Source organism: Pagrus major, chromosome 5 (assembly GCF_040436345.1).
Source record: "Pagrus major chromosome 5, Pma_NU_1.0".
Taxonomy (NCBI): domain Eukaryota; kingdom Metazoa; phylum Chordata; class Actinopteri; order Spariformes; family Sparidae; genus Pagrus; species Pagrus major.
The window spans coordinates 38,767,229-38,792,860 of record NC_133219.1 but is presented as its reverse complement, the minus strand read 5'-3'; the positions used below and the strand labels follow the sequence as shown (position 1 = coordinate 38,792,860).

The 25,632-nt window shown below is 39.2% G+C and overlaps 1 protein-coding gene across 3 annotated transcripts; it reads left to right on the top strand.

Annotated features, from left to right (window-relative positions):
- Positions 1-486: 486 nt before the first annotated feature.
- LOC140996803 (golgin subfamily A member 7) lies at positions 487-20,978 on the top strand. Of its 3 annotated transcripts, none has more exons than XM_073467296.1 (6): positions 487-574; positions 2,325-2,450; positions 6,546-6,698; positions 10,694-10,795; positions 12,469-12,521; positions 18,972-20,978. In XM_073467296.1, the coding sequence occupies exons 1-5, from the start codon at positions 566-568 to the stop codon at positions 12,508-12,510; spliced, it is 432 nt and encodes a 143-aa protein (XP_073323397.1). In that variant the 5' UTR covers positions 487-565; the 3' UTR covers positions 12,511-12,521; positions 18,972-20,978. The 3 variants fall into 3 exon arrangements, with proteins under 3 accessions (XP_073323397.1, XP_073323396.1, XP_073323398.1); XM_073467295.1 differs by having other exon boundaries at positions 18,969-20,978; XM_073467297.1 differs by lacking the exon at positions 487-574 and adding an exon at positions 1,068-1,154 and having other exon boundaries at positions 18,969-20,978.
- The last annotated feature ends 4,654 nt before the right edge of the window (positions 20,979-25,632 follow it).

The window sequence follows — 25,632 nt, the reverse complement described above, 5'->3', positions numbered from 1 at the left end:
AGTAAAACAATATGAAACTGTCTTGTCCTTTAAGGTGAGTTTGTTTATTGAGTTTATTCAGTCATGAAAACAAAGAGAGGTTGATTATTTGGTTTGTTTAGGCAGAAAAAAATCAGTAAGTGAAGATCTTTCACATAGTGCACCTTTAAATATCAAAGTAAAATAAATCACCAAGCATGCAAAATGCCCTCCGTCGGGATTATTTTATTATCTAGTCTATTATGACATTAAATTATTACTACTAACGCCTGGAGAGAAATTTAAATATACGTAATATTCATCTGCAGATAAGTAGAAGTCATACTGTTGGGTAAAAAGTGCAATATTTCCCATTTGAGTGTAGCGGAGCAGATGTATGAAAAAGCATAACATCAAAATACTCAAGTAAAGTACCTCAGGATTGCCTTGATTTTTAGAGCACAAGTATTTAGTTACTTTTGTCCACGATTGTCAGTCCCGTTTAACCGGAACCTTTATTCCGACACAAAAGTTTCCGCCCGGAAGTGTTATTCCGCAGTACGTGCTAAAAGCTGCTAGCGGAAGATAAACAGATACCGAGTTCACCATGGCAGAGGTAAGCTAACGAGGATTTTCAACCTTATTTCTCAGCGGTCGGTCGTGTGTGAGTTATTCAGGCTCGGTGTCACCTTTTGTTCGTGTTTTCTGGGAGTTTGTCGGAGAGAAAAACGGGAGGAAAGTTGACGAGCGTTAGCCCGGCTGCTAGCTCGGCGGTCGGTCGGTAACTTGGCTGGTCATGTTCACTTGTAGCACAGTCGCATAATTTGCTAACGAGCCTGGTTATTTCCTAAACGACTCATGTATGCGGGAGTGTCAGCAAAGTGTTATTTATCCGGGGAGTTAAGTGCCGGCTGGGTTTCATGAGTTATTAGCAGCGTGCTAATTACATACCTTTTTTTTTTTTTTTTTACACGATGAAACCATAGGGGAGTAATTGGCTTCAATGAGGGGAGGAAGAAGAAGAAGAGGGAGGAGGCTCTGGTACTTTGTCAAAACTCGTCCTCCTGACAGTATTGAGATGATTTAAGATGGTGAAATAATGAGGAAAGTTGTTGACAGTATTTATGAGCTGCCTTGATCCTCTGAGAGTGAAAACACAAGCTCACAACTGATCAATAGGGGCAGATAAAACCAGTGTAAGTGCAACTCAACAAAGACAACAGAGACAAAATAACTGTGGACAAGTACATCAGATGTGGTTTAGTGCTGAATAAAGTCCATACATTAATTTATCTATGCCTGACAGGCCTCATGTAGTCATATAACACATTTAAGTAGAAATCTTAAAGGGGCACTATGTTGTTCTGCAGAAGAAATTCAAACTCAGAATATTAATGAGGTAATAATTAGGGCTGTAATGATACATCGATCCTGATCGATAAATCAATTCAATGATCAGCGATTCAATAGCATCGATGCAAAGTGAAAACATCGATTCATTGGGCCGCCATCCTTAAGATACGCCTTTATTTTGAAATTCCCATGGCACCTCTGTGTCACAGTTTCTGTCTGTAGTGCTCTCTTTTTTTATTATAAACAATAGATTGTTTTCCATTTAAATGTCTGGAACCACTGATAAAATAATATTTCCACTGAAGAGTTCAGTAATAAAAGTGTCAAATCATATTTTAGTTGCTGTTTGTGAGTTGTTATAAATGTAGCTGATTGTGTTAAATGGGCATCTATCATCTAATATCGAGAGAATCCAGAGAATCAATATAATATTGTATCCCCAAGTAATAAAACAAACTCAGAAATATTTATCTTTTCCATAAGTGAATATACAAGCTGTTCTCAGAGGAAAGTAAGGTCCCAGAACACTGTTTGAAGCTAGAAAGGTGGCAGGGTCCGCCACATATAAACAAAGTAAAACAGTATAAATTGTCCTGTCCTTTAAGGTCAGTTTGTTTATTCATTTTATTCAGTCATAAAAACAAAGAGAGGTTGTTTAATTTAATTTCTTCAGGCATAAAAAAAAGCTTCTTCTCTTCTGATCAAATCTTCTTCTCAAAAACTACATAGTGCACCTTTAAATGACAAATAGGCCTTGTGATTAAAGTCTCAGATTTATCTCTATGAAATGTTTATGCTCTACAGACATAAATGAGACACTCTGTGAAAGCCTTACATCAGCACTTTAAACTAGCTTTCTCAGCTTGTCTGTAGTTGGTATATAAATAAAGTCATGTTGCTAATAGATAAAACACACTCAGTGTATTCACTTATTAATAGACTCCAGAGTCCAGAGTGTATCATATGTTGATATGAGCTTGTATGAATTGTAATCTCCTGTTTTTTCTTCACAGACTCACAGCTTGCAGGACATGAGGCAACAGGCAGCCGTCGCTGCCAAAGTCTTCATTCAGAGAGATTATACCAACGGCACTGTGTGCCAGTTCCAAACCAAGTTCCCGTCTGAGCTGGAGACCAGGGTAGGTTCAGTTACACTAACACATCTCTGTCCTGTCTTTGACTCACTGGTGTTCAGACCGGTTTAAGCAGTAGGGTTGGGCGATATGACCAATGCGAGAATATTACAACATGACCTTTTTTAATGCCAGATAGTTAAGAAAGGGTAGTACAAGAAGCACCACCTGCAGGGCTGTCGTTGTTATACATATTCAGAACAATACAGGTTGTACCAAACCACTGTGGACTGTCAGTCCTACATGCTTCAATGAGCTGTAGCAAGGACATCCACATATAGAGCAGACAAGTCTGCACGCAGATTCATTTGCTTCGGATGTTTGTGTTTTTTCACATCATCCTGATACGCAGACAGCTGACTTGACATCAGTGCTAGCTACCCAGCAGGCAGCTGAAAACAAATCTACACAATGGTCTATCTTCACCTCTTGAGATAATTTCTCATCAAGTTTATGGCTACAACTAATGATTATTTTCACTATCGATTATTTTTCAGTCTATAAGATGTCAAAAAATTGTGAAAAACATCTTCAAATTACTTCTTTTGTCCAAAGACCCCCAGTCATTTACTGTCATGAATGACAAAGAAAAGCAGCAAATCCTGACATGTTAAAGGCTGAACCAGTGACCAGTGTTTGAAAAGTGACTGAAACGATTAATCAGTTATTGAGTTAGTTGGCTTGGTTATTTTCTCTTGGGCAGACTAATCAACTAATTGAATAATCAACTAATCGTTGTAGCTCTAGTCAATTTTATGGTGGTGTTTTATGAGTTCTTTGATATTTCCTTCCTTATTTATGTATTTATATAATGTATCTCATTGCAGTTGTGTTTCATCAGTGTTTTATATTACACTTTGTGTAATAGTGTAAAAGTGTTTTACCAAGTATTGCACACTAAATAGGCCCATTTTGAGACATTTTGTACAAGTATGGGTGCTATAAATGTGTTTTTCCTCTTTATGCACCAGATATAATGTGATCCATGTCCATTATTGCAAATTCATGTGAACTTCCTGAACATTGAAACCCAGGACTTCTTTGCTTTGAGGCAGCAGTCTAAACCTCTGAGCCACTGTTCCACCTGGTGTGATCAGTTTACTGTTTCACAGAGTCTGCTGCCAAAAACCAGGTTATTTAGGAGCAAAACTATTCTAAAGAAAAGAGAAAAATGAAAATGGAAAATAAATTAAATATTATAATTTCATTTGATTTTGCCTTCGCCGCTGGAAAATAATCCTTCATCAGAGTGGATGAACAGTCGCTGCTTTGGCACAGGAAACAAACAGGCGTCTCTAATCAAGAGGGAAAATGAAGCCAAAAGTGAAGAATACTCTCAGCAGCATCTCCAGAGAAACCCGGCTGGACTTTGCCTTCGTGTGAACCGCAGTGGAAGTGGGTTCAGAGCAGGCATCGGTAATGATGTTGAGCAGGAAGAATGGGTCGCTGAGACCGAACAGTCTCCTCGCCACATTAAAGACGGTGCCAGCCAAACGGTTCATAGTTCGCAGGACAGGAAGCTTAAGTTTTTGAAATGCACGCACCACATGAAACGAGCAGCTTCACAACACTTCATCCGCTCACTGGTGGTTTATTGGCACTTCCCTTCTTGATTGGGTGGTCTCCCATGTTTTCTGGTCGGATTCAGCGCTCACACACACACACAAACACAAACACACGGAAGTGCTGGACAAATGGAGAATGCTTAAAAGCATACGTCCCCTTATCATAAAAAGATCCTTCCACATATGTTCTTTAATGTTCTGCTGGAGTCCCTGTTTATGAAATATGCAGTATAATGACAAACTGTTTAGTGGCTTCCATATGTAGGACAGTCATTTATGTCACTGTGCAGAACCTATTGTTAAAAATGAGCTGACATTTTTTGACACCAGCGTTTGATTTTGCCATATAGTTCAGATTCTGTTTTGCAGCAGTTTGCATGCAGTAACATCACATTCTTGCAGGCAATTATCTCAGGCTGTGGGGTTTATTATTTTTGGTTACTCTTTCCTGTTGTAATGCTGTCGGAGGACTGTGCCAAAGAACAGGGAAAGCACGCAGTGTTCTGAATGTATTTGGCAGCCAGATTGCCAAATCATTCAAGAGCGTTTCATTAATTGAGAGCTGGTAATTTTCACTGACCTGTGTCTAATACTTATTTCCTCTGTTCACGTTATATTTAGTGACAGAAACAATTAAGAGAATATCCTCTTCCTCACTTGAATTTGTAGCCTTGCACTCATTTTTGTAATGCAAATATGGCTGCGTCAGATGTAATGGAAAGATGCTCAGGCGGAGAGATGTGGTTTGAACGGCAGCCTCTGAATTGGAAAATTAGAAGGAGAACAAAGGCTCTCCATGGCTGGTACCAAACACGCCTAAGACCACTGATGTGCTGGAGCTTGTTGCTGCATTCCTCAGGCACAAGGGAGCAGAACATTGGAGGGTTTACAGAGGCTCAGGAGGTCCCTGGCTGGCTCCTCGTCTAGTCTGGAGGCTCCTTCTTTTCCCCCCTTCAGTATCACAGAGAGGCTGTTCAGACCTGGTATCCTCATGTGTCCTGTGTGATCTGATCACGAGTGGATGGACACCTCTAAAGTACAGGTGTGAACACTTCCAAGTAGCTTTGAGGACACATTTGAGATCCGATCACTCCGAGCACATCGGAGGTGATGTGAGCCACATTGTGAACTCAACTGACATCTTCCGTGAAACAAGAGCAAGAAATCACACCAGCAGGCAGAGTGGATTACACGCTGTCTGATTTTCATGTTATTCAATGTAATGTAAATTAAGTGTTAGGGCTCTCTTAAGCTGCCAACACGTCTGTTTCAACTAACCATGAACCAGTGATCGCAACATTCCCACGCTCCTTTTACAAATCACGTTGTTTTAAGAGAGAAGACAAACTTCACAAACTCTGTGAAACTTTGCTGTGACAAATTTTACAACATTCATGCCACCTTGTAAATTCGGCATTTAACGCAAAACATCAAGTTGTTTCTTTCCTTGTAAGAAGTGTCAGTCTGTCGCGGCATCGTTTCACCAGCCCGTCCATGTCTGTGTCTAAAGAGCGTCTGACCTGCGAACATTTAGCAGCTTTTGAACTGATTTTATCATCTACACTAAATTCATGAAAGAAGACAACATTTTATTAATGGTAAACAGTGACTAATAAAGTGATATAGGCTATGTCCTTGAAAGCCCATGGAGAAAGTCTCCAGACTCCTTTAAGAAGTCACCAAACTTTGTGGGTTGTGAACTTAACCTAACTTGATAAACTTTGTGAAACACTCTCTACAACAAATCATTAACTATTTGGGCCTTCTTGTTAATTCGGCAACATTATACATGGAGATATTTCTTTATTTGTGCAGAAAACATTGTGGTCACTCAAAACACATGTTAATACCGTGAACTGACGGGCGTAAAGATGTGCACTTGTGATCGGATCACTCATGACGGATGTTGAGACCAAGTGTAAACAGCCTCAGAGAGATCATCAGTTCCACTATGGGCACCATCACCCAGTCTAAACAGCCTCTGAGTATAGCAGTTCTCCACATCCACCCGTCTTCTCTGCAGCAGGCCTTCATTTGAGGAATTGTTGAGAATCTCTGGTTTGATGATCAGCCAGTTTTCCTGCCAAAAGCTGCGAGCAGTCTGCAGAACAGCAGAGCTACAGTACGTCTTTATCTTACTCGAGGTGAGCCTGTGCCACTGGAGAAAGATTCCTTCCTGGTGTCACCGTGTGTGTCCTGCTTTCAGCGCGTATGTCCAGTCAGCTATTAAGTGAAAACATTCACGGAGCGTTTGGCCAAAGCATCCTAATAATTCCAGGAGGTGTTTCCAATGTGGGAAGGAGGCCCAGCACTCCCCTGATGTATGACCAGTCCAAGAAAAGTCAGCCCCTCATTTATCTAGAGATGGAAAGAAGTGGAGAAAAACGATCTGGTGCTAATAAGACCGGTTTCCACTTGAATATCCCCACAGAGGCAGAAAGCACTCACACACTACTGTCCAAATACATGCCTGGCTGTGTGCCCTGTCTCATGATTTTAACCCTCGGATCTTTCTTGATGTTTCCATGTGTTTCAGATTGACAAACAGCAGTTTGAGGAGACGGTGCGGACACTAAATAACCTGTATGCTGAAGCGGAGAAGCTGGGAAGCCAGTCGTATATTGAAGGCTGTCTGGCCTGCCTCACAGCGTACACCGTCTTCCTGTGTATGGAGACTCACTATGAGAAGGTGAGAGATATTTCACCTGCATAGATGCATACAGGTAGAATGAATATGGCTGGTTGTTAAACAGCCTTTAGGTAATATACCAATATGAGGTCACATCATGTAGATTTAATTTTGTCAGCTGTCAAATCTCAAATCCATTTGAGTTTTAGTGATATTCGACTTTATCCCTCTTTTGTTTTTGTAGGGGGAAACGGTAAATCATTTTACTCATACATTGATAAAAACACTTCATAATTCAAGTGTTTGTCAAAAACTTTGTGAACATCTTAGCCAAGTTCCAGTCAAGACCAAGTATATGAGCATTTTAGCCAAAAACATTGGACTCAACCAGAGACAAGAAGAGAGCGGGGGTGTGTGCAACCAAAGTTAGATTCTAAAAAATTCTGACTCATCCAAAACGGCTTGGACATTCAGTTTTCAGTGTCACAATTTAGCACTGTGAAGACTTTTCCATCTATGTCCTCTTCATACTGTGTCCTCCTAACACTGCGCAGCGTGACACGGCATGTGGTTTAAGCCTGATGTCCTGTTTCTAATTTTAATATTGCTGCTTGAGTTGAAAGCGTGACATGGACGAGGAAAGGTTGAAGCTGAAGTAATGTTAAAATAATGAGTTATCTATTCAATATTGTCTCCTTTTATTACAAAAAAACTATATAAGGTGCCAGCTGGCTGGTGGGAGATTGCCAGGGAGCTGAAAGTTTCGGGTAGGAAGACAACAATCTCTCCTTGCTGTTGGCTGTATTTTATGTCATTCCCAGTAGAGAAACATCTCAGTGTCACAGTATAAAATGTGTGTTTCCTGATCAAAAAGTACAAATGTAGGATGTATCTTAGCAGCCTCACCCATCTTATACTTGGGTGGTCAAGTCTTCAGTCTGATATCCAGTGCACACATAACAACTACGTAATGAATTGATTTATCACCAAATGAGAAAAGATTCTCAGATCACAAACTAGAGACCGTCTTGTGATGGGATCACACCTCAGTTAACTGAAATGAGGACGTCACCTTTCCTGTAACAACTTGTACAACATTTATGCTTTAGTAAACGACGATGATTCACGATGGATGTTCACATCGTAGTGTACCACGGATACGTCTGCCATCCATATTGGTTAGAAATTGCTTTATATTTGCCCATATGCCTCAGATTGATATACCATCTGTTTGCTTGTAAAATCATTATGTAGCTCTGTAATTAATGGTATTTACAGTATATTAATTATGATTTAATGTTTGGAGGTTTTCAGTGAGGCAGGTCTGAGGATGCCTCAACCTACAGGGAGCCTATTAGAGCACATGTTAGTTATATGTTTAGTGAAACTCATAGTTTGTGAATAGCTCTGAAACTGAGGGACTGTTACACTCTGAAGAAGGCATAGTTTCGAGGTCTGCAACTTTTTCCCCAACATGTGCTAACTTTTTTCGCTGAAAACTGTCGTGAGATTACGGAACAATACATGACAACAAGATCGAAAGACAATAAAATCCAGAAAAGAAGCTCATTGTTATTTCCTGAAAGTATTTGTTTAAAAACTGTATTTTCCCTGTACTGAAACATCTGAAAGGATCAGAATAAATCTGATGGGATTGCGAGTCCTAACAAACAATCAGCTCGGCATGTCTCCCAACACTGCTGCACGCTCACCCTTTCAACAGCAAAGCTTTGTCCAGATATCCTGTGTTTTTCTGCAGAGCCCTGCTGCTGCTGTCAAAGCTTTTTGTCACCTGCTTCACTTCAGGGTGGGGTTACATTCAAGGTCCAGCTCTGTTGGCACTGTGCTGCTGCTGGGAAGATAACCCAGCCACGTGAGAGGAGAAGTCATGCGTTAGAAAAGTCTTTGTAATTGTATCTGCTCTTTTATTATTTGGAGATGTAGCCACAGTTTTTGTTTCTTAAATCCTCCTCTCACCACCATCTTTGCCATGAAAAATAAGTCGTCCAGAAATGTACAGTATTTCGTCGTAGTTCTTCCCCAACACGCATGATTTAAATGAATGGGTCATTATCAGCCTTTGGCGTTGGTCGCTATCAGTGCTCGATGACCAGCTGAACAAAAGGGAAACTTTTAAAACATGCAGGGCAGGAAATGCCAAAAACACTGGCATAGAGGCTTTCAACTGTTTTTGACTAACAAGTTGCCACCAGATGTCTGGTCAGATTGATAATCCTGTTTACTCATTCTTTGATTAGCTAGTTCCTGATTTCTATCATGTGTATTTTCAATTTCAGGCTTTTTATTTTTTCACAGTTCTTCTTCAAGTGCTTGTGTTGAGACAAGAGTCAACATTTGAGAGGTTCGGCCTCTTTTGCTCGATTAAAAAAGGGTTATGTAGAAAACTGGTATTGGTACCATACTCAGAACTCATAGAGGCGAATATCATGTGGATGCTTTACCCAACCCTAAACATCACCATCCATTTTGCAGAGGTCCTGGATCTGGCTTTGAATGCTGCATGCATACTTATCAATGACACGGTGTATAGATGATATTGGAGATGGTTAAAGATGACGAGTACGGTCAGAAGCTATGTTGCTGCTGTGTGGAGGCTCACAGTTTGGCTGTAAATCAATAATTTTTGGACCTCTATGAGAGCGAGCAAATAACTATGATTTGTGTACATGTAAAATCCCTTTTGGCCCCTTTCATGCTGACTATAAATGGATCCGTATGTCAGCGGTCTTTCTCTACTCTCTGAATTTGTCTTTCAGTGGACAGGAGAGAACTGCGATAAAAAAACATTTGGCTTAGTTTGGGTTTTATGAGAACTCGTAAAGTCATGCAATTTGAAGGGACTGGTCATTACCAAAGTAAAAACTGAGTCTGTTGTTCAACTTCTCAGTTCAAGAATGCGTTGGATTGGCTGGATGGATCCTCTGGTTGCTTACTTAGCCAAACAAAGATTAGCTAGATGGACTCCAGGTAGCAACAGAACCTTACAACAGAAAAATTGTAATAACACTTAACTGGACGTTGTGGAGCTGATGTGATCAGATAATTACTCAATTAGTTGATGGACAGAAAATTAATTTGCAGCAGTATTGTCAATTATTCTATTATTATTATTATTATTATAAGTAAGTTATCAAGCAAAAATGCCAAACGTTGTCTGGATTCAGCCTCTTAAATCTGAAGTTTTGCCACTTTTCTCTGTTTTTATATAATTGCAGTTCGAATATATTTGGGTTTTGCTTTGTTGGTTTGCTCAAAACTAGACATTTGAAGATGTCACTGCGGGCATTTTCCACTATTTTCTGACGTTTTACAGCCAAAATGTTTAGTAGTCTTTATGCCGACGCAGTATCTGAGTTTTGGTACAAAATTATTTAGTAAAAAATATTTTACAATAGCTTAATTTTAAGAATATAAACTCAGTTTATATAATCTTCCTCCTCTATTAAATCCTCTGTGAGGATGTTATTAGCCATACCTGTGCCTTAAGCCACTAGTATGCTGACAAAGAAACACAGAGGCCCAGCCCTGGTCTAAAGGCAGGAGAGTCTACTCGGTCAATATAATAATCTAGACATAAATACTGAATACACGTCCTTGGAGGAGTGGAGTTTTACTAGAGGATAACTTTCCTCTACTTTTTATGAATTTTGCCAGTGTTGTCCAGGCAGATAAACTGGGGGAAAGTGTTTTTGAGTGGTAGATGGTTTAAAAAAAAAAGACACAGACTAATGAGGAGGATAAAGGATTTGTAAGCTTAGCTAATACTGCAAAACTGTCTCTGAACAAAGATCAGTCAGTTTCAACTTTGTTTTCATATCCAGTCTGATATGATTTGCTGCTGTGATTTGTTTAGTACATTACGTTACACTAATAAAACAGAACAATATGGGGGATCTGTCTAGAGCAGAAAAGATGATTAATTGAGAAGTCAATCAATAGAAAATGAAAACTTTTGTCTTGTGTAAATACTGTGGTAAACAGTTGAGATTCTTACAACATGCCTACATTTTCCTGTGTTTGCTGTGTTCTTTCAGGTTTTGAAGAAGATTGCAAAGTACATTCAGGAGCAGAACGACAAGATCTACGCACCGCGAGGCCTTCTACTCACCGATCCCATCGAGAGAGGCCTGCGAGTCGTATCCTACTTTTTTCAGTGTCTGTCGTAGCCAAGAAACGCTGTTTGTTCTTTTCACACAGGCTGAGCTGCCGAGCCTTGTTCAACTGTAAATAAACTGTGAACAATGATCCCCTAAATAGATTAATTTCAGGCATTTGTCTGACTCCATATTTCATGGGAAACACAATGAAAACAATAGTAAGAGTAAACTTAAACTCAGATTGCCCGCCTTACAAACAAATTAGAAGCACAGTCGATGTTTTTATAATAAAAAACAAATCTTGTTACACAAGAATGAGCCTGTGTGGGAAAGAGGAATGGTATGTTGAATAATTCGGATAACTTGTTAAACATACGCTAAGATGAGGACATGTGAATGCAATCACACCACAGCTTTAAGTAAAACAAGGAGCGTTTACAATGACCTAATAGATTTAGTGATTTACAGGCCTTCTGCCTCCACCGCGTCTCTGCCTGTAACTGCAGGATGAAAATGGAAAGCAGCAGTCCGGGCAGCTTACAGGAAATCCAGCGCCATGTAGGGATACCCTGTAAAAACACCAGATAAAAGTTAGTATGTAATCCATAGCATCTGTATAAAATCAGTGTGTGCACCGACATCCTGACTGTACCAGCATCTGTGTGTGTGTGGGGGGGGGGGTGACTCAACATGCCAATTAATTGTAACTGGGCAGCAATGGGAGATTAGGGATAACAAAATATGACTGAAATTGTTCACAGCTGAGCTTTTGGTTCCCCCTCTTGTCTCTGGTTTTACTGGGTTGACAGTGATCTGGATTATTTCTCCGACACTGTCGGGCTGCTGTGCTGACTTTGGCACAGGAGCGCTGGGAGATTGACAGGAATGTCTCACCTGAACTGTTGTTTTAACATTCGAACCAAAGAAACATGATGACTGCATTTGTAACTGTCTGATGATGTGACTGCTTAATGCTACCACCTGAGTATTTATATTCGCCTCCAAGTCTGAGGTTTGAAAGTTTTTTTTATAATCATTTAATAGTCCCTCCTCCTGCAATACAGTGGAGTGTGATTTTCTTTAAAGAAAAACGAATATGAAAAGTTTTTTTATGCCAAAAGCTATCAGGTTTTTGACTCTTTAAGACCAACGCAGCACTTTACAGCCCCGATACCAAAAAAAAAGTCTGGCTGGTGTGTCAAATAGTATGTGATAATTTGTTAATCCTTTATGACAATATATACTGACGCTTTGGGGTCGACCGCTATCCCAAAGCGTCCGTTTTTGACGAGTTAGACGAGTTCGTCATTGAAATCCAAGTGTAGCGCAGAGAGCTGAGGTTAAAGGACTAAGTGTCCCAGTGTATTTGACAGTTGGGTCACTTGCCGTGGCTCAAAAGTAAAGGTTAGTGGTCGGTCTAGTTTGCTAGTGTGTGTCTTGTATCAACATCCGTACCCTTCAAAGGGCTATGATTTATCTATCCCAGCCCTCCAAAGTCAGTCAGCCACTGCGATGAGAAGCACCAACCCACCCAGAGGCTTGAAGAAGCCGATGTACAAAAATGGAAAAAAATGTGCTCTATAGCTGCAGAACCATTAAACTTTATATTTAGGTACCAAGTGAAGTGACTTCATATTTTATTTGGCTTTAATTGAATATGAAATGAACCCAAACTTGCTCCGAGTGCTTTTCCTTGACTGAATCATCTAAAGGTTGAAGTCACCATCTTTGAAGACAGAAGCCTGACGAGATAAAAGCTGCAGCGGTGAGTCTCATGTTTTATATTTCACACATAAAGAGGATGTACACTTTTCTTACGAGTACAGATTCAATGCTGGGCTGTTAGATATGTACAACACAAACAACATTTTGAAAAATAATTATGAAACAGACATTTTCCTCTAAACTTTTGGGAAGTAAAGAAAAAGGGCTCAAGCAGTAATAAAAGAGGGTTCAGTCTTTATGTGTGCTGTTTCTCTCATGCCTCCTCTGCATTCAAAGAAAAATCCCACATCAAAGTTAAAAGCCTCTTCATCTGTGAGTAATATTAGTTAACTGCTCTACAGTCAGGAGGCCTGTTTCTTAAAGCTTTTATAGGACTTCATGACTTCACGTTGCACAGTGCTCACTCTTCTGTCACTCACTTCACTGAAGGCTGTACAGTATGCACATGAAGCTCTGATGGAGCGCTACCGTCCAGAACACATGAACCAGCCAAACCCAGCTGCGATTAAGTGTCCTTTCAGCACAACAGCAGGCTCATGTCCTTAAGTAGCTGTAATCAAACAATTATCACATTTTAGTTCAAATAGCCCATTTCCTTGTTTACTCTGCTGGCCGCCGGGCTTCTACCACACTCCTCTCACACCGGAGGAATTGGCATAGTCGGGTTTCATGGCTTCAGTTGCTCATCCTACAGTGAGGTATTTTTATTTTTGAGGGCTTAAACCCATGAAACTTTGAACAAAAGTCGAGCTTTGGCCATGTGTCGAGCAAAATGGCTTTAAACGCAGCTCCTGGGCCTTCTTTCACCTATATGCATGAAATTCGGTACACGTGTATCGCATAGAGACGTACAAATATGTTTCTTGGTGCCTTGATCTAAACCAAACAGGAAGTCGGCACGTGTTTCATCAGAGTCCTGGCCTGAACACATTTACATTCCAATATTCAGTTACAATCATAGCGCCCCCACTCCTGCCCTGTATTGTGATCATTGTGAGTTTTCGTTGAAGGGCGTCCAAGTATTTTCCTATCAACTCAAACTCTGCTGTCTGAGATGCCTCAGGCCTGACAGCTCTGAGGGGGATTGGCTTAGCTTTGAAAAATACAAATGTTGAGCCAACAACAGTACAGCACAGTTAAAAGCGTCAGTTTACAGGGACATCTCGTTTAATAGCTGACTGATGCTGAGACAGAAGCTGTTACCAACCTCTCGACTTTCTTCATGGAGGTCGGTGTGTCTGTGCCTTGCCTTGTTAATTTGCCTCAAATGTGCAGCTGGCACCAGTTCATCAATACTGTAGAAAATGGAAACTGTTTCAATTATTCAGAATCGCTTTTTGGCTCCCCACAAATATATGTTGGATATATACGATCGATAGTTTTCATTGACAAAATGAATTCTGGTTTAATTTCTCTTTCACCAGCATCGTCCATACAAGGTGCTTAACATGCAGACGTACCAGCCAGTACACAGAGTGTATTTAGGCACAAGTAGTGTTTCAAATCAAAGCACTTCATTCGTAGACGTATATATGTTCCTATCTACCAGCACGAACAGTACTGCTCTCTATCCAGTCTTCCTTCGTGAGCTTTAAGTTTATTACACTGGTAAAAGAGAAGCTTATTAAGGCTAAATGTCACTAAGAATTACTAGAATACGATGACATGTCGTCGATTTCAAAGAAGACATTTTCTGGGAAAAGTTTCCCGACTGAGAAAATATTCTCTTCCTGGTTTATATATTTTTTATATAATTGTTGCAATTATATTTTTTGTTTATTAAAGCATTCCTCAATACTTATCATTCCTTTGTAGCCGCAGTTTGTTACACATGACTGCTAAGACGTTCTGACACAGCAGAGAGCGATCGTTAACCACAGATTGCTTTCATATATCTGCAGATCTTTACCCTGGCAGACGCCTCATGGTTTTTTCGCCTCAGGAGCACATCTCATCCCATAAACTGTTCCAGTCTCTGTGACAGTAAATCCCTACTTTTCCTCCTCTGTGCAGAATAAAACAACGGAGCTCCTTTTCATGGTGTCATCCCAGGATGTGCTGGGCCCAAATCATACTGAAAAGTACTTTGTGTAGATGCTGGCGGGAGCCCAGTCTGCACTGTAGTATAGACACTACCATAAGGGGCAGACAAGATATACCCCATAAATACTTTACCAATGGGAAATGTTGTGTTTGGCAGTATGTTTGAGACCACAGACCCCTCTGGATGGATAAACCACTGCGTTACTACCGTACAGACGCACACAGGGATTAATCTTCTCGTTTTGAAATTCCTTGCCGAGCTCCTCGATACATATACATGTCCTGTTGAGGAATGTAAACCCAGGACTTTTATAAGTAGCTGTTGAGAGAAGAGAGCGTTGGAGCTTTGCCATGGTCAAAGACAGGGTAAACCACAGCCAGCGAGCAGACAGAGCGCACATACAGTGTATCAATTCTCCTCCGTGTCTAAGCCTCTTTATCCTGCCAGGGTCTCTTCTCCCCTGTCTCCATCAGGATTAGACTGATATATCAGTGTATCAGACTCATGCAACTCATTGAGTCGTCATTAAGCTCTGCCACGATGTGATTGTGATAAAGCTTCCTCTCGTTGACCATCTTCAGGAGTGGCAATCTGCAAAGAGACCTCCCTGTTTTCTCTGCAGTTCAACTCATCTCTATGCAGCGTTATAGTTCATGTCATTCTGTAGTCACTGTTTTGGTTTTACAGCCGCGACTTGACCTTAAAATAATATTGTGATATCGGGTTATACCTTGTCTCCTCAAAAGCACTTAATAAATGCTACGATCGGGCAACAAAATCAAGAATCACGTTATTTTCAACTAAATACCTCGATTTTTGAGTATTGTAGGGACGATGATTTGGAAAATATGAACACAATGAGATTTTTGATAGATAATCATCAGTTATGTGGATATAATGATTAAAGCCATATTTGCACGGGACTCGTACGACCTGGGAACCTCGAGTCATTTGTAATAATTGCAGAGGTCGTCTTAAATCTTAGTCTTGTGCGAATCTGTCATGTTACTTGTAAAAAGCAAAAATTCAGCAGAATATTACCGACCATATTTTGCTAAACACAGAGTTCATGTGATAATATTAGTCCTGTGTAAACAGGGCGATCCCATGTCTGTGATTTGGGGTTGTATTTCTGTTCAAACATCTGTTCTTCTGCTGTCACACAGCTGAAGTAAGAAACTTGATCTTAGCTCGTACGTTTGAACGGCTAAAATAAACGGCTATATTAAAAAGCGATGACAGAGAAGGTTAGGAAAAAAGGTTGTCAAGTGGAGCCACAAAGCATCTTTTACTCGATCAAAATGACCTACAAATATGTATTTATGCTTCTAACACATGCAGGAAGTGGGCACAATAACTATATAAGGAGTGTGGCTGCTGAAGAACAGATGCTCCGCTTCTGAAGTCCTTGACATAATATCCTGGGGATAATGTCAGTAAATACAGGGAAAACACAGACTTCACTTATCCCTTGCAAATGTGGGGGGCTATTTCTAAATCACACGAGGTCCCCTGGTAGTACCAGTCCTGTGTGAACAGGGTTTAAGTGGATGTTAAGTTTGTGCAGCCCTAGTAAAGATCCAGCAGACGCTACCTACCCGGCGCTAAACCACAGTTAACAACCAGCTGGTGAACATGATGGAGAATGAAGCTACTAAAGAGGACTTAACTTTTATTAGGTTGCCAGAAACATGAGTTCAGATGAGTGCTGACCCGTTTCTGCTGGATTTGTGTTTGCTACAGATTGTTTTGGCCCCACAGTGGTCAAAGTTAAACCAGGTTTGTTTATTTTTTGTGTTTTCAGCTTAAAACACAACCGACGTGTTGTCACCTTTTAAAAAAATTGTCAAGGAGAAACCGTCGCTTGTTTTTAGCCTAGCGTAGGTGTCTGGTGAGTTGGCTTGCTTGATGACCCTCCTGTGTTTCCCATGATGTAGCTCATTTTCTCTGTTTGACATTAAGTGCACTGAAGACGGCAAATGAGGTTGATTCAAACAGTAAAGGTTAAACTTAAACTGTAAAGTTTCAGGCCAGAAAACAAAAACAGTTAGCTGATAAACTCTGCAGAGCTGAAGGGAAGTCTCTGAGTTCATCACAAACTTTTTTAACTTCTACATTCATCCAATCTGTATAAAATATTTATTAGTGTCCCATGATCCGAAGAGTTTTGGAGGGATTTTCTGCTCTTATTAAAAATTGTCTCATAAAAAAAGTAGTTTTTTCCAACTCATAATTTATTTTGTTTTAATTGCTTTTTTTTTGGCTAAAAAATTTAAAAAAGAAGGAAGGAACATTGACTTATGATGTGCCCCTGGCTGCTCCACAACAATAAAAAACGTTGGTGTCGACCTTCATCACGTATCTATCAATCTGTCGTCTAACATTCTCTCTCCTTCCCCATTATGGCTGAAGGCCTAGCAGGATTAAGGCAGGATTTTTTGTTTGGCTAGCAGCCTCCCAGGTGAAGGCCTGTACAGCATGATGGATCAACCTCCAGTGGGGATGGCTGCACTGTAGAAAAACCAGACTTGGCCCGAGCAGCTCCTGACTGCTGAGCATTCATTCAGGGGGCAGATGGCACCAAGTCATTGTCCTGGCATGTTATACAGAAGACATTCTGCCTCTGACAAGGCGTGTTCAGGCTCCACGTAGAAACTTGCCGCCCGGCCGCAGCACGCCAACAAACCTGTAAATTAGGCTGCACACATGAGAATATTTAGTGTCAGTAGGGAATGTTGGAAAATGCTCATGCATAAATGGTATTCGTCATTACTTTGCTGTTCTTTTCATTGTCTGAAATTAGTTTTCCCTCACCCGCCAAGAATATTTTTCACAGGCCAGGCCAATAGAGATTTTTTACATAAATGTCTCATACATTCTCTATAAATACCTGAAAGATCTATACTTGATATTGATACCAACGCTTTTGTAGGAGAATAGACATTTCTCTGCATTTAATGTTTTGCAATTCAGTGTTTTGCAATGTATGTGTGATGGAGATTAGTTAAAATAGCTGTGTAAGCCACGTTATCTCACTGAGTGCTAGTAGGCTAGCAAACAGACTAAATCCTCAGTAACTGGTACTGTTTATGGTCCTTCAGATTTATGTTCAGTGTGAAGGTAAAGTACAGCCATAACAAAAGTTTCTGTAGATGAATATAGAAAATAGTGGTGTCTTATCTGACGATGCTGTGATCCAGAGCTATCATTTTCACAATTATGTGAATACAGAAATTCAATCCACATTTTAACTTTAATCTCATGCACGTCAGGAGAGTGATTAGCTTCGTCACAGCTGACATTTTGACATGTCATAGCAATAACACGGTAACTGTAGCCCTTTTCAGACAGATTCTGCAATAGCACCGCTCTAGTGTGTAATTTCATACAGCGTGCCGGCGCTGTGGAACCAAAAGAGGCGTGACGGTCCATTTAGTTACAGTTAAAACATTTAAGAACAAAATGTCAGCAGAAGCACTGAAATGTTTGAAGCATCAGTTGAAGTATGAGCATGGAAAAGAGTTGGAGTCTCAGCAGTGGAAGCAGCCGTCAAGTGGTCAAGTTTTAGGTCAAGTGAGGGCAATAAAAAGTTGAAGAGTTAGTTGAAGTGTGAGCCCTGACAGCAAACAAACGAACGTTCTCCTGAAGATTTTAGATGAAGGCAGTTAAAATGTTGAAAGTTGTCTTGTAAGCACTGAACGCAGCTGAATTGTCAGTTTGTCTCCTTGATTTAATTGTAAATGCTTAAGTCTTGCCAGAGAAGACATTTGATATATAAAAGTTCTTAAAGTGAGCATAAACTGCAAAAGTTTAGTGAGGAAATTCAAAATGCCTTCATAAAATTGAAGCACTTACTGAGTTAAAGCCTAGTTAAGCCTCAGCTGAAGTGTAAGCACTGCAAGGACTTTAACGCTTCAGTTAAGTGTTCGTGGATTACTGTCGATATGTTTGTTGATGTTGAGTGAGATTTCAAATGAGTTGGTGTGTTTAGTAGAAGTAAACAGGATAAGCTCTGTCATGGCAGACATGTTGAAATAGCAATAAAAGCAAGTGTGACTGGAAAAGGCTCATTTTCTCCAGAAAATGCAGCAATTTCTGCTGGATTTGTGTTTAGTACTGATTGTTTTGGCCCCACAGCGGTCAAAGTTAAAGCAGGTTTAAAGCTGTTTGTTTGGTTTACCCTATTATTTATTATTTTGTGTGTTTTCAGCTGAACGTGTTGATGCATCAGTCAAAGTTTAATCACTAAATCACTTTTTCTATTATGTGAAAGAGCAAACAACCGTTAAATCACTGAAACTCTCTTATAAAGTACGAGATCTGCTTTACTGGTGCACCTACATGGAACAGTCATCATTATTATGAGTCACACTTGTGATTTTCCTGTTTTTACTTCATGTTCACTTGGTGTCGTGTCATTAACTAATCTTTCTGTGTCTGCAGCAGCTGTTTGGTTGAACGGAGCTACAAGGGCGTGCAGCAGCCCAGCACCAGTGCCCACCTCCCTCCAGGGGACCACCCAGACCTGCACCCCTTAATACTGCGTCTCTACAATCTATCCCTGTCCTCTAACTATTATGTGCATGTCCCATGTAGAGTATACTTTATGACCAAGTTTGAGATTTCACACACACAAACACTTAATCAACTGTAATTTTGTTATTATTTGTGACGTCCTTTTTCCCCTTTAATCAGATTAGGGTTCAAGTCTGTTTTATGGCTTGTAGTTTGTTGTGGACTGACACACACTTTGATTGACACTCTAATTATCCTTAATGTTGAACTAAAATCTAAACCTTTTTCTGAATGATGAACTTTTGTATATATACGTTTTCTTTTTGGGGACACTCCTTTTTGAATAATGAAGTCAGCACACAGGGTAACTTATTTTTATGAAGGACTGTAGAACTCACTCACACCCATGCTTTAAGTGGTTGTCTTGGCCGAACTGAGGATATAACTTATTCAAAAAAAACAGATAACCCAGGTTATTAGTGTGATTTGTTGCATGTGCCACACCTCAGTTTGTTTGCTTTATTCTTATTTATGTATTCTTGCGATGGTGCTTGCTAGTTTTATCGCCTTTCCTGCATGTTTGCTTTGTAGTGTTCGACCTTAAAGCTGAACCTCGTCAGGATACAAACATTCCAGTCAAACTGTCAGAGTCAGATCCATCTTTGATTTAAGAGATTCTTTCTGAAAAAACCAAAAGTTGTGCTCGCTCTGTATTTAGCATGTAATATTGTTAATGTTAGTTCTCATGTCTAGTTTTTGGGGTTTTTTTGTGAGCTGTGCCATGCACGGTGTTCGGTGACTACTGTGGATTTTTGACTCATATCTAATAAGCATTTATTCATGTATTGTGAGATTGCCTTTGACCGAAGTATTAAAAGTGCTCTTGTTAGTTGACAGTGCCTGTAATGGCTTTGAATGTTGCCTTTTGTTAAAGTTTGAAGGCACGGTCACATCAGGATCTACAACGGCCAAACTTTGCAGCGATCACATCGGGTGAATTTGACCCTCAAATTCGCGTTGTTGACGATGGATAGTGCTGAGCTTTGAGGGTACAGAGAGCTAAAAATGGAGGGAGCTACCATTACTTATTAGCTGATTCACTTTTGTTTGACCTCCTCTGTCAGAGTATTGACTGCTCCACAAAAGATCAGTGGTTTGCAGACACTTGAAAGATATCAGTTGATGTTAAAAACAGACATTTTAAATAAACTTTGGGAAATTACTATCACACTAGTGACTGAGCTAAGCTAACAGACCATTAGCAAGCTTGTTAGCTCATAGACCTTTATTTTCCTTCTTCAGCTACTTTTTTTTAATTGAATAGAATGCTTAGAGGGGAAACAGAGTGGTGTAGTTTGTAATCCTAAAACCCGGAAATGAGTTAGCATTTTTGTACATCCGGCTCCCTCAACTCAAAGTCAATGGATTTTTTTTAAATTGGTTCTCCAGCTAGCTGGGCTCGTACCGGAGTTATTGGTTAGCTAGTCAGCTACTGAAGTTTAACAACTAGCTCTGTAAGTTGTCACTGAGCTCCAAAAATGAAATATATCATAAATAAGCACAGATTGTGGTGTGACCGGGCCTTAACTGTGAAATCATGTGAGTCACATCTCGGCATCGAAAACCTAAGATTATCATATTATGTTATTGAAACCTTCACAAAGGTTAAATATACTGTAGAGTTTATGGCTAATGTTTAATTATGAAATAACAACATATACAAGTATAGATTTTTGAATGCCATAGCTTAAAGATCAACAATCATCTTGATTTCTAATGATGTAAATAATGTTTCATTAATCATTTTGATTTCGCTTGTACTTAATCTATCTGCTGTTCAGTTAACTGAACTTTTATATGTTTGTTTTTTCAGTTGAAATCTGATGTTTTATGAATCTAATACTTGTATGCTAATAAATGAAATGTACATATTTTAAACCATGCTTTTCTTCTGGTGTTGTGTTGGTGTTGAGAGTTAATGCACATATCAGATTTTAAAAAACACACTTGCACACTTGAGAAAAGAGCGAGAAGACACAAAGTCTTGGTGCTCGTTATGATTTGGAGACAAAAAAAGTTTAGAACCGAGTGCTGAACGAACTCCAGGGCTCCATTTCAACTTGGTTTGCTTTCAAGGGCGGTATTTTGTGTTGACTATAAGAGTTATACAGCAGGAAAGCTCTCCTGAATCCACCAGAGCTGCACTATTTCTCACAGCGGAGGTGAACCCTGACCAGATGAAGTTATTATTCTCACAGGAGCGGCAGAGTGATGCATTGAGGAGCCGCACCATCCTTCAGCTGCATGAACCCGAGTTCAGCTGGTGGATCTGCAGATATGCGGTCTGCAGAAGGGTTGCTTGAGTAAGACGTCATGTTTCCACCAATCCTCGGTCGACTTGTCTATGTTTTTATGACCCCTGATCTTTGTAGAGAGAGTAAGATAGGGAAAAAACTCCTAACAAGGACCAGAATTGTGAGAAGTTTCATTATATAACATGTTCCACATTCTTCAGTGTAGTTTTCAAAGTAAGACATGATATACATTTGAACTCTGAAGATCTTATCCCAAAGAGATGAAAACCACATGCAAGTGTTTGAAGAGGTAAACGCCTCGTGAAAAATACCAGTGAGATGCCAAAAAAAGATGATTTAATGATAAAGTATAACAAATTGCCCTCAGCGCCTTTGATAAGTGTTATGGTGATGTAGAAGAGAAGTATCTTGCCCATGCCCTTGAGTGCTTCTAGTGGTGTTAGTGTTCTTTGAGGTTTCCAAGAAACCTTAATAATTTCTGTAGAAAGGAACAAAAGGCGTCTTCTTACTGAGATGAACAAACAGCTCCTCTGTTATATCAAGATCACTGCAGTACACTTTCAGGATATTGACTGCGTACAAGGCTGAATTACCAAACCAGACAAAGAGAACTGCAGCTGCACTAAAGTGTCTGTGTGGAAAAGACGTTACTGCAATTTAAATAACTGCTCATTTGTATGTAACAGAGAACAGACATCTGTTACTTTATATGGTAAGTTAATATGTAGTTAAATGATTTATACTTCATAATGAAAAAAAAACACTTGCTGAATTTTAGTTCTTTATTCCATGTTCAGATTATACATATATGTTAGAGGATTGCAAATGGTGACTGATGGGTGGGACTGCCAGTCCTACCTGTATGAAGATAAACTTTTATGATTAGTGATCACAATTCACATATTTTGTTTTTTAAAAATGTGAAAGCAAAGACTTTGTGCTGTTGAATCCCTTGGTGAATGGAAAAAATGAAAAATATGCTTTTGCCTCACAGCAAGAAGGTCCTAGGTTCAAATCCTGGCTACATTCAGACCACATCAAGTGGTGCGGTTTGATCCGTGTGTGTGACGTGTTGGGAACCCCCCCTGATCAGTTTGGCGAAAGGCGAAGCTGCTGTGTTGCTAGTAAGTCCTGCTAGTGACTTTTTGTCCACAACATAAATAACAGTAACCAACCAGGACGCCAGGCAGATCATTACTGTGTGTTTTAAACTGGGGCACAAGACCAAAGTGAGGCTAGCAGGCTGGCCACACTCGATGCTTGTGTAGTGCTTAGAGGCTGCCTTGCTGAACTGTGTAGCTATGTATTATATATATATATATACATATACATATATATATATATATATATATATTTAACAACACTACACTGTGTTGTACTCTGTATTATTGTATGTGACCAAGATTCATCTTCTCTTTGTTAAAGTGTTGCTGCCAACATCTTTGCCGTTAATACATTCCTCACTGCTTTCTATTTCATGAGGGTTTTCTTCTCACATACTGGTTTGTGCGTGTGCTTCACCTCATTACTGCCTTTACTTTTTATTTGACTAACAAACCCATAAAACCCTGTTTGCAACCTGAACTTGGAACAAACTGTTTTCTGTTTTTTTTTTGTTTTTCTTTCCTCCTGTGAAAATCTGATCGCTGATTGTTGAAGTTTCGGTTGAGACTCTATCAAACGCTCCATTATTGTGTAAAAGTTGCCAAACCAGGGGAATAGAAATAATGCCACTCATATTTCCCGACCAGGACTTGCTGCCCTCAGTGTTTTTTGGGGAATGTCATGGCACCCTGACAGAGCAACTGGTAATTTAATAAATCATCCTAGAAATGGTTTATATCACAAGGTGAAGGGATGTTCTGTATTTCACTGGTATTCCCATGCATTGTTACATTTCTGAGATGAAACACCAAGCCAGGAGAGATCAGCACTTTTAGGATGTGGAAGCACACCAACTTAAAAACTCCCTGACCCCCTGTCCTCTGCTTCCTGCCAACCACACGCATATAAAACATGATCACAGCGGCCGCGTATCAAAAATATGTGACATTTCTCAGAGCTCTGTTGTTGGAAGGAGCAAACACCTGAGGAGTAATCCTTGGAATATAAAGGGATATCATTGTATAACTACATATCACGCAGTTATTCCTCACTTTGTAATCTCATTGTGTTCCGTTCATAGAAAAAGTACATATAGAGGTTAGTTTATAGTTTCTTATCCAAAAGTGTGACAAATGTAGAACACAAAGGGATCTGATATGAAGGTGACAGTGAGACATTTAGGGCTGCAACTAACAATAGCTGTGTTTACATGGACTCTATTATTCCACTATTAATCAGAATAAAAGCCCAATCACAACAAAAACCCCTCATGTGACTACGGAAGCCCCTGAGGGGCAAGTGAGATTTTTTTTTTTTTTTTCTGATGATCCGTTTTCTAAATCTGATCTAATTTTTTTCTCTCCTGTGTTTAAGATTATATTTCTGTACTGTGTTTATAATTATATATTTTTTTCCATCATTGAAAATGTGAAAAAATAGAATTATGTGTGAAACTGATTGAATTTCTTTTTAACGAGAATTGTATTTTTTTGTGTGGATCCACAAGATGTGTTTTTTCTCATGGTTAAAACGACTATTACACAAAACAAACAGGGAAAATGAGCCTGACCGACTGCAATGTTCCTCTTAAAAAAAGAAAAAATTCAGTTGGCTACACCCACCTAAAAAGAAAAAAAGAAAAATTGTCGTTTTTGTTTTTTTTTCTGGCTGAAAATCATCTGTTTTGGGATTTTTTTCGTTTTTCTAGGTGAAAATTGTCTGGTATTTTTTTTATTTTTCTGGGTGAAAATTTGGTTTTCTTCAGGTTAAAACGACTTTTACACAAAACAAACAGGGAAAATGAGCTTGACTAAACAGGAATGTTCCTCTTAAAAAAAGAAAAATTTCAGTTGGCTACACCCACCTAAAAAAAGAAAAGAAAAAAATTCCGAAAAATTGTCCTTTTTTTTCTGGGGGAAAATCTTTTCTGGGTGAAAATCGTCTGTTATTCTATTGTTTTTTTTCTGGGTGAAAACTTGTTTTTCTTTGGGTTAAAATGACTATTACACAAAACAAACAGGGAAAATGAGCCTGACCGACTGGAATGTTCCTCTTAAAGAAAGAAAAAATTCAGTTGGCTAAAACCACCTAAAAAAAAAAAGAAAAATAAATTTGTCGGGTTTTTTTTTCTGGGTGAAAATCGTCTGTTTTGGGATTTTTTTCGTTTTTCTGGGTGAAAATTGTCTAGTATTTTTTTTCATTTTTCTGGGTGAAAATTTGGTTTTCTTCAGATTAAAACAACTATTACACAAAACAAACAGGGAAATGAGCCTGACCGACTGGAATGTTCCTCTTAAAGAAAGAAAAAATTCAGTTGGCTAAAACCACCAAAAAAAAAAAAAGAAAAAGAAATTTGTCGGGTTTTTTTTCTGGGTGAAAATCGTCTGTTTTGGGATTTTTTTCGTTTTTCTGGGTGAAAATTGTCTGGTATTTTTTTTTATTTTTCTGGGTGAAAATTTGGTTTTCTTCAGATTAAAACAACTATTACACAAAACAAACAGGGAAAATGAGCCTGACCGACTGGAATGTTCCTCTTAAAGAAAGAAAAAATTCAGTTGGCTACACCCACCTAAAAAAAAAAGAAAAATAAAATTGTCGGGTTTTTTTTCTGGGTGAAAATCGTCTGTTTTGGGATTTTTTTCGTTTTTCTGGGTGAAAATTGTCAGGTATTTTTTTTATTTTTCTGGGTGAAAATTTGGTTTTCTTCAGGTTAAAACGACTATTACACAAAACAAACAGGGAAAATGAGCCTGACTAAAAAGGAATGTTCCTCTTAAGAAAAGAAAAAATTCAGTTGGCTACAACCACCTAAAAAAAGAAAAGAAAAAAATCCGAAAAATTGTCCTTTTTTTTCTGGGGGAAAATCTTTTCTGGGTGAAAATCGTCTGTTATTCTATTGTTTTTTTTCTGGGTGAAAACTTGTTTTTCTTTGGGTTAAAATGACTATTACACAAAACAAACCGGGAAAATGAGCCTGACCGACTGGAATGTTCCTCTTAAAGAAAGAAAAAATTCAGTTGGCTAAAACCACCAAAAAAAAAAAAGAAAAATAAATTTGTCGGGTTTTTTTTTCTGGGTGAAAATCGTCTGTTTTGGGATTTTTTTCGTTTTTCTGGGTGAAAATTGTCTAGTATTTTTTTTATTTTTCTGGGTGAAAATTTGGTTTTCTTCAG

What these genes read in the sequence shown, in the direction of transcription:
- LOC140996803 (XM_073467296.1), top strand. An exon ending in CGTCTGAGCTGGAGACCAGG is followed by an intron (nt 2,451 to 6,545) that starts GTAGGTTCAGTT and finishes CATGTGTTTCAG; the next exon opens with ATTGACAAACAGCAGTTTGA. An exon ending in TCGAGAGAGGCCTGCGAGTC is followed by an intron (nt 10,796 to 12,468) that starts GTATCCTACTTT and finishes AATCATCTAAAG; the next exon opens with GTTGAAGTCACCATCTTTGA.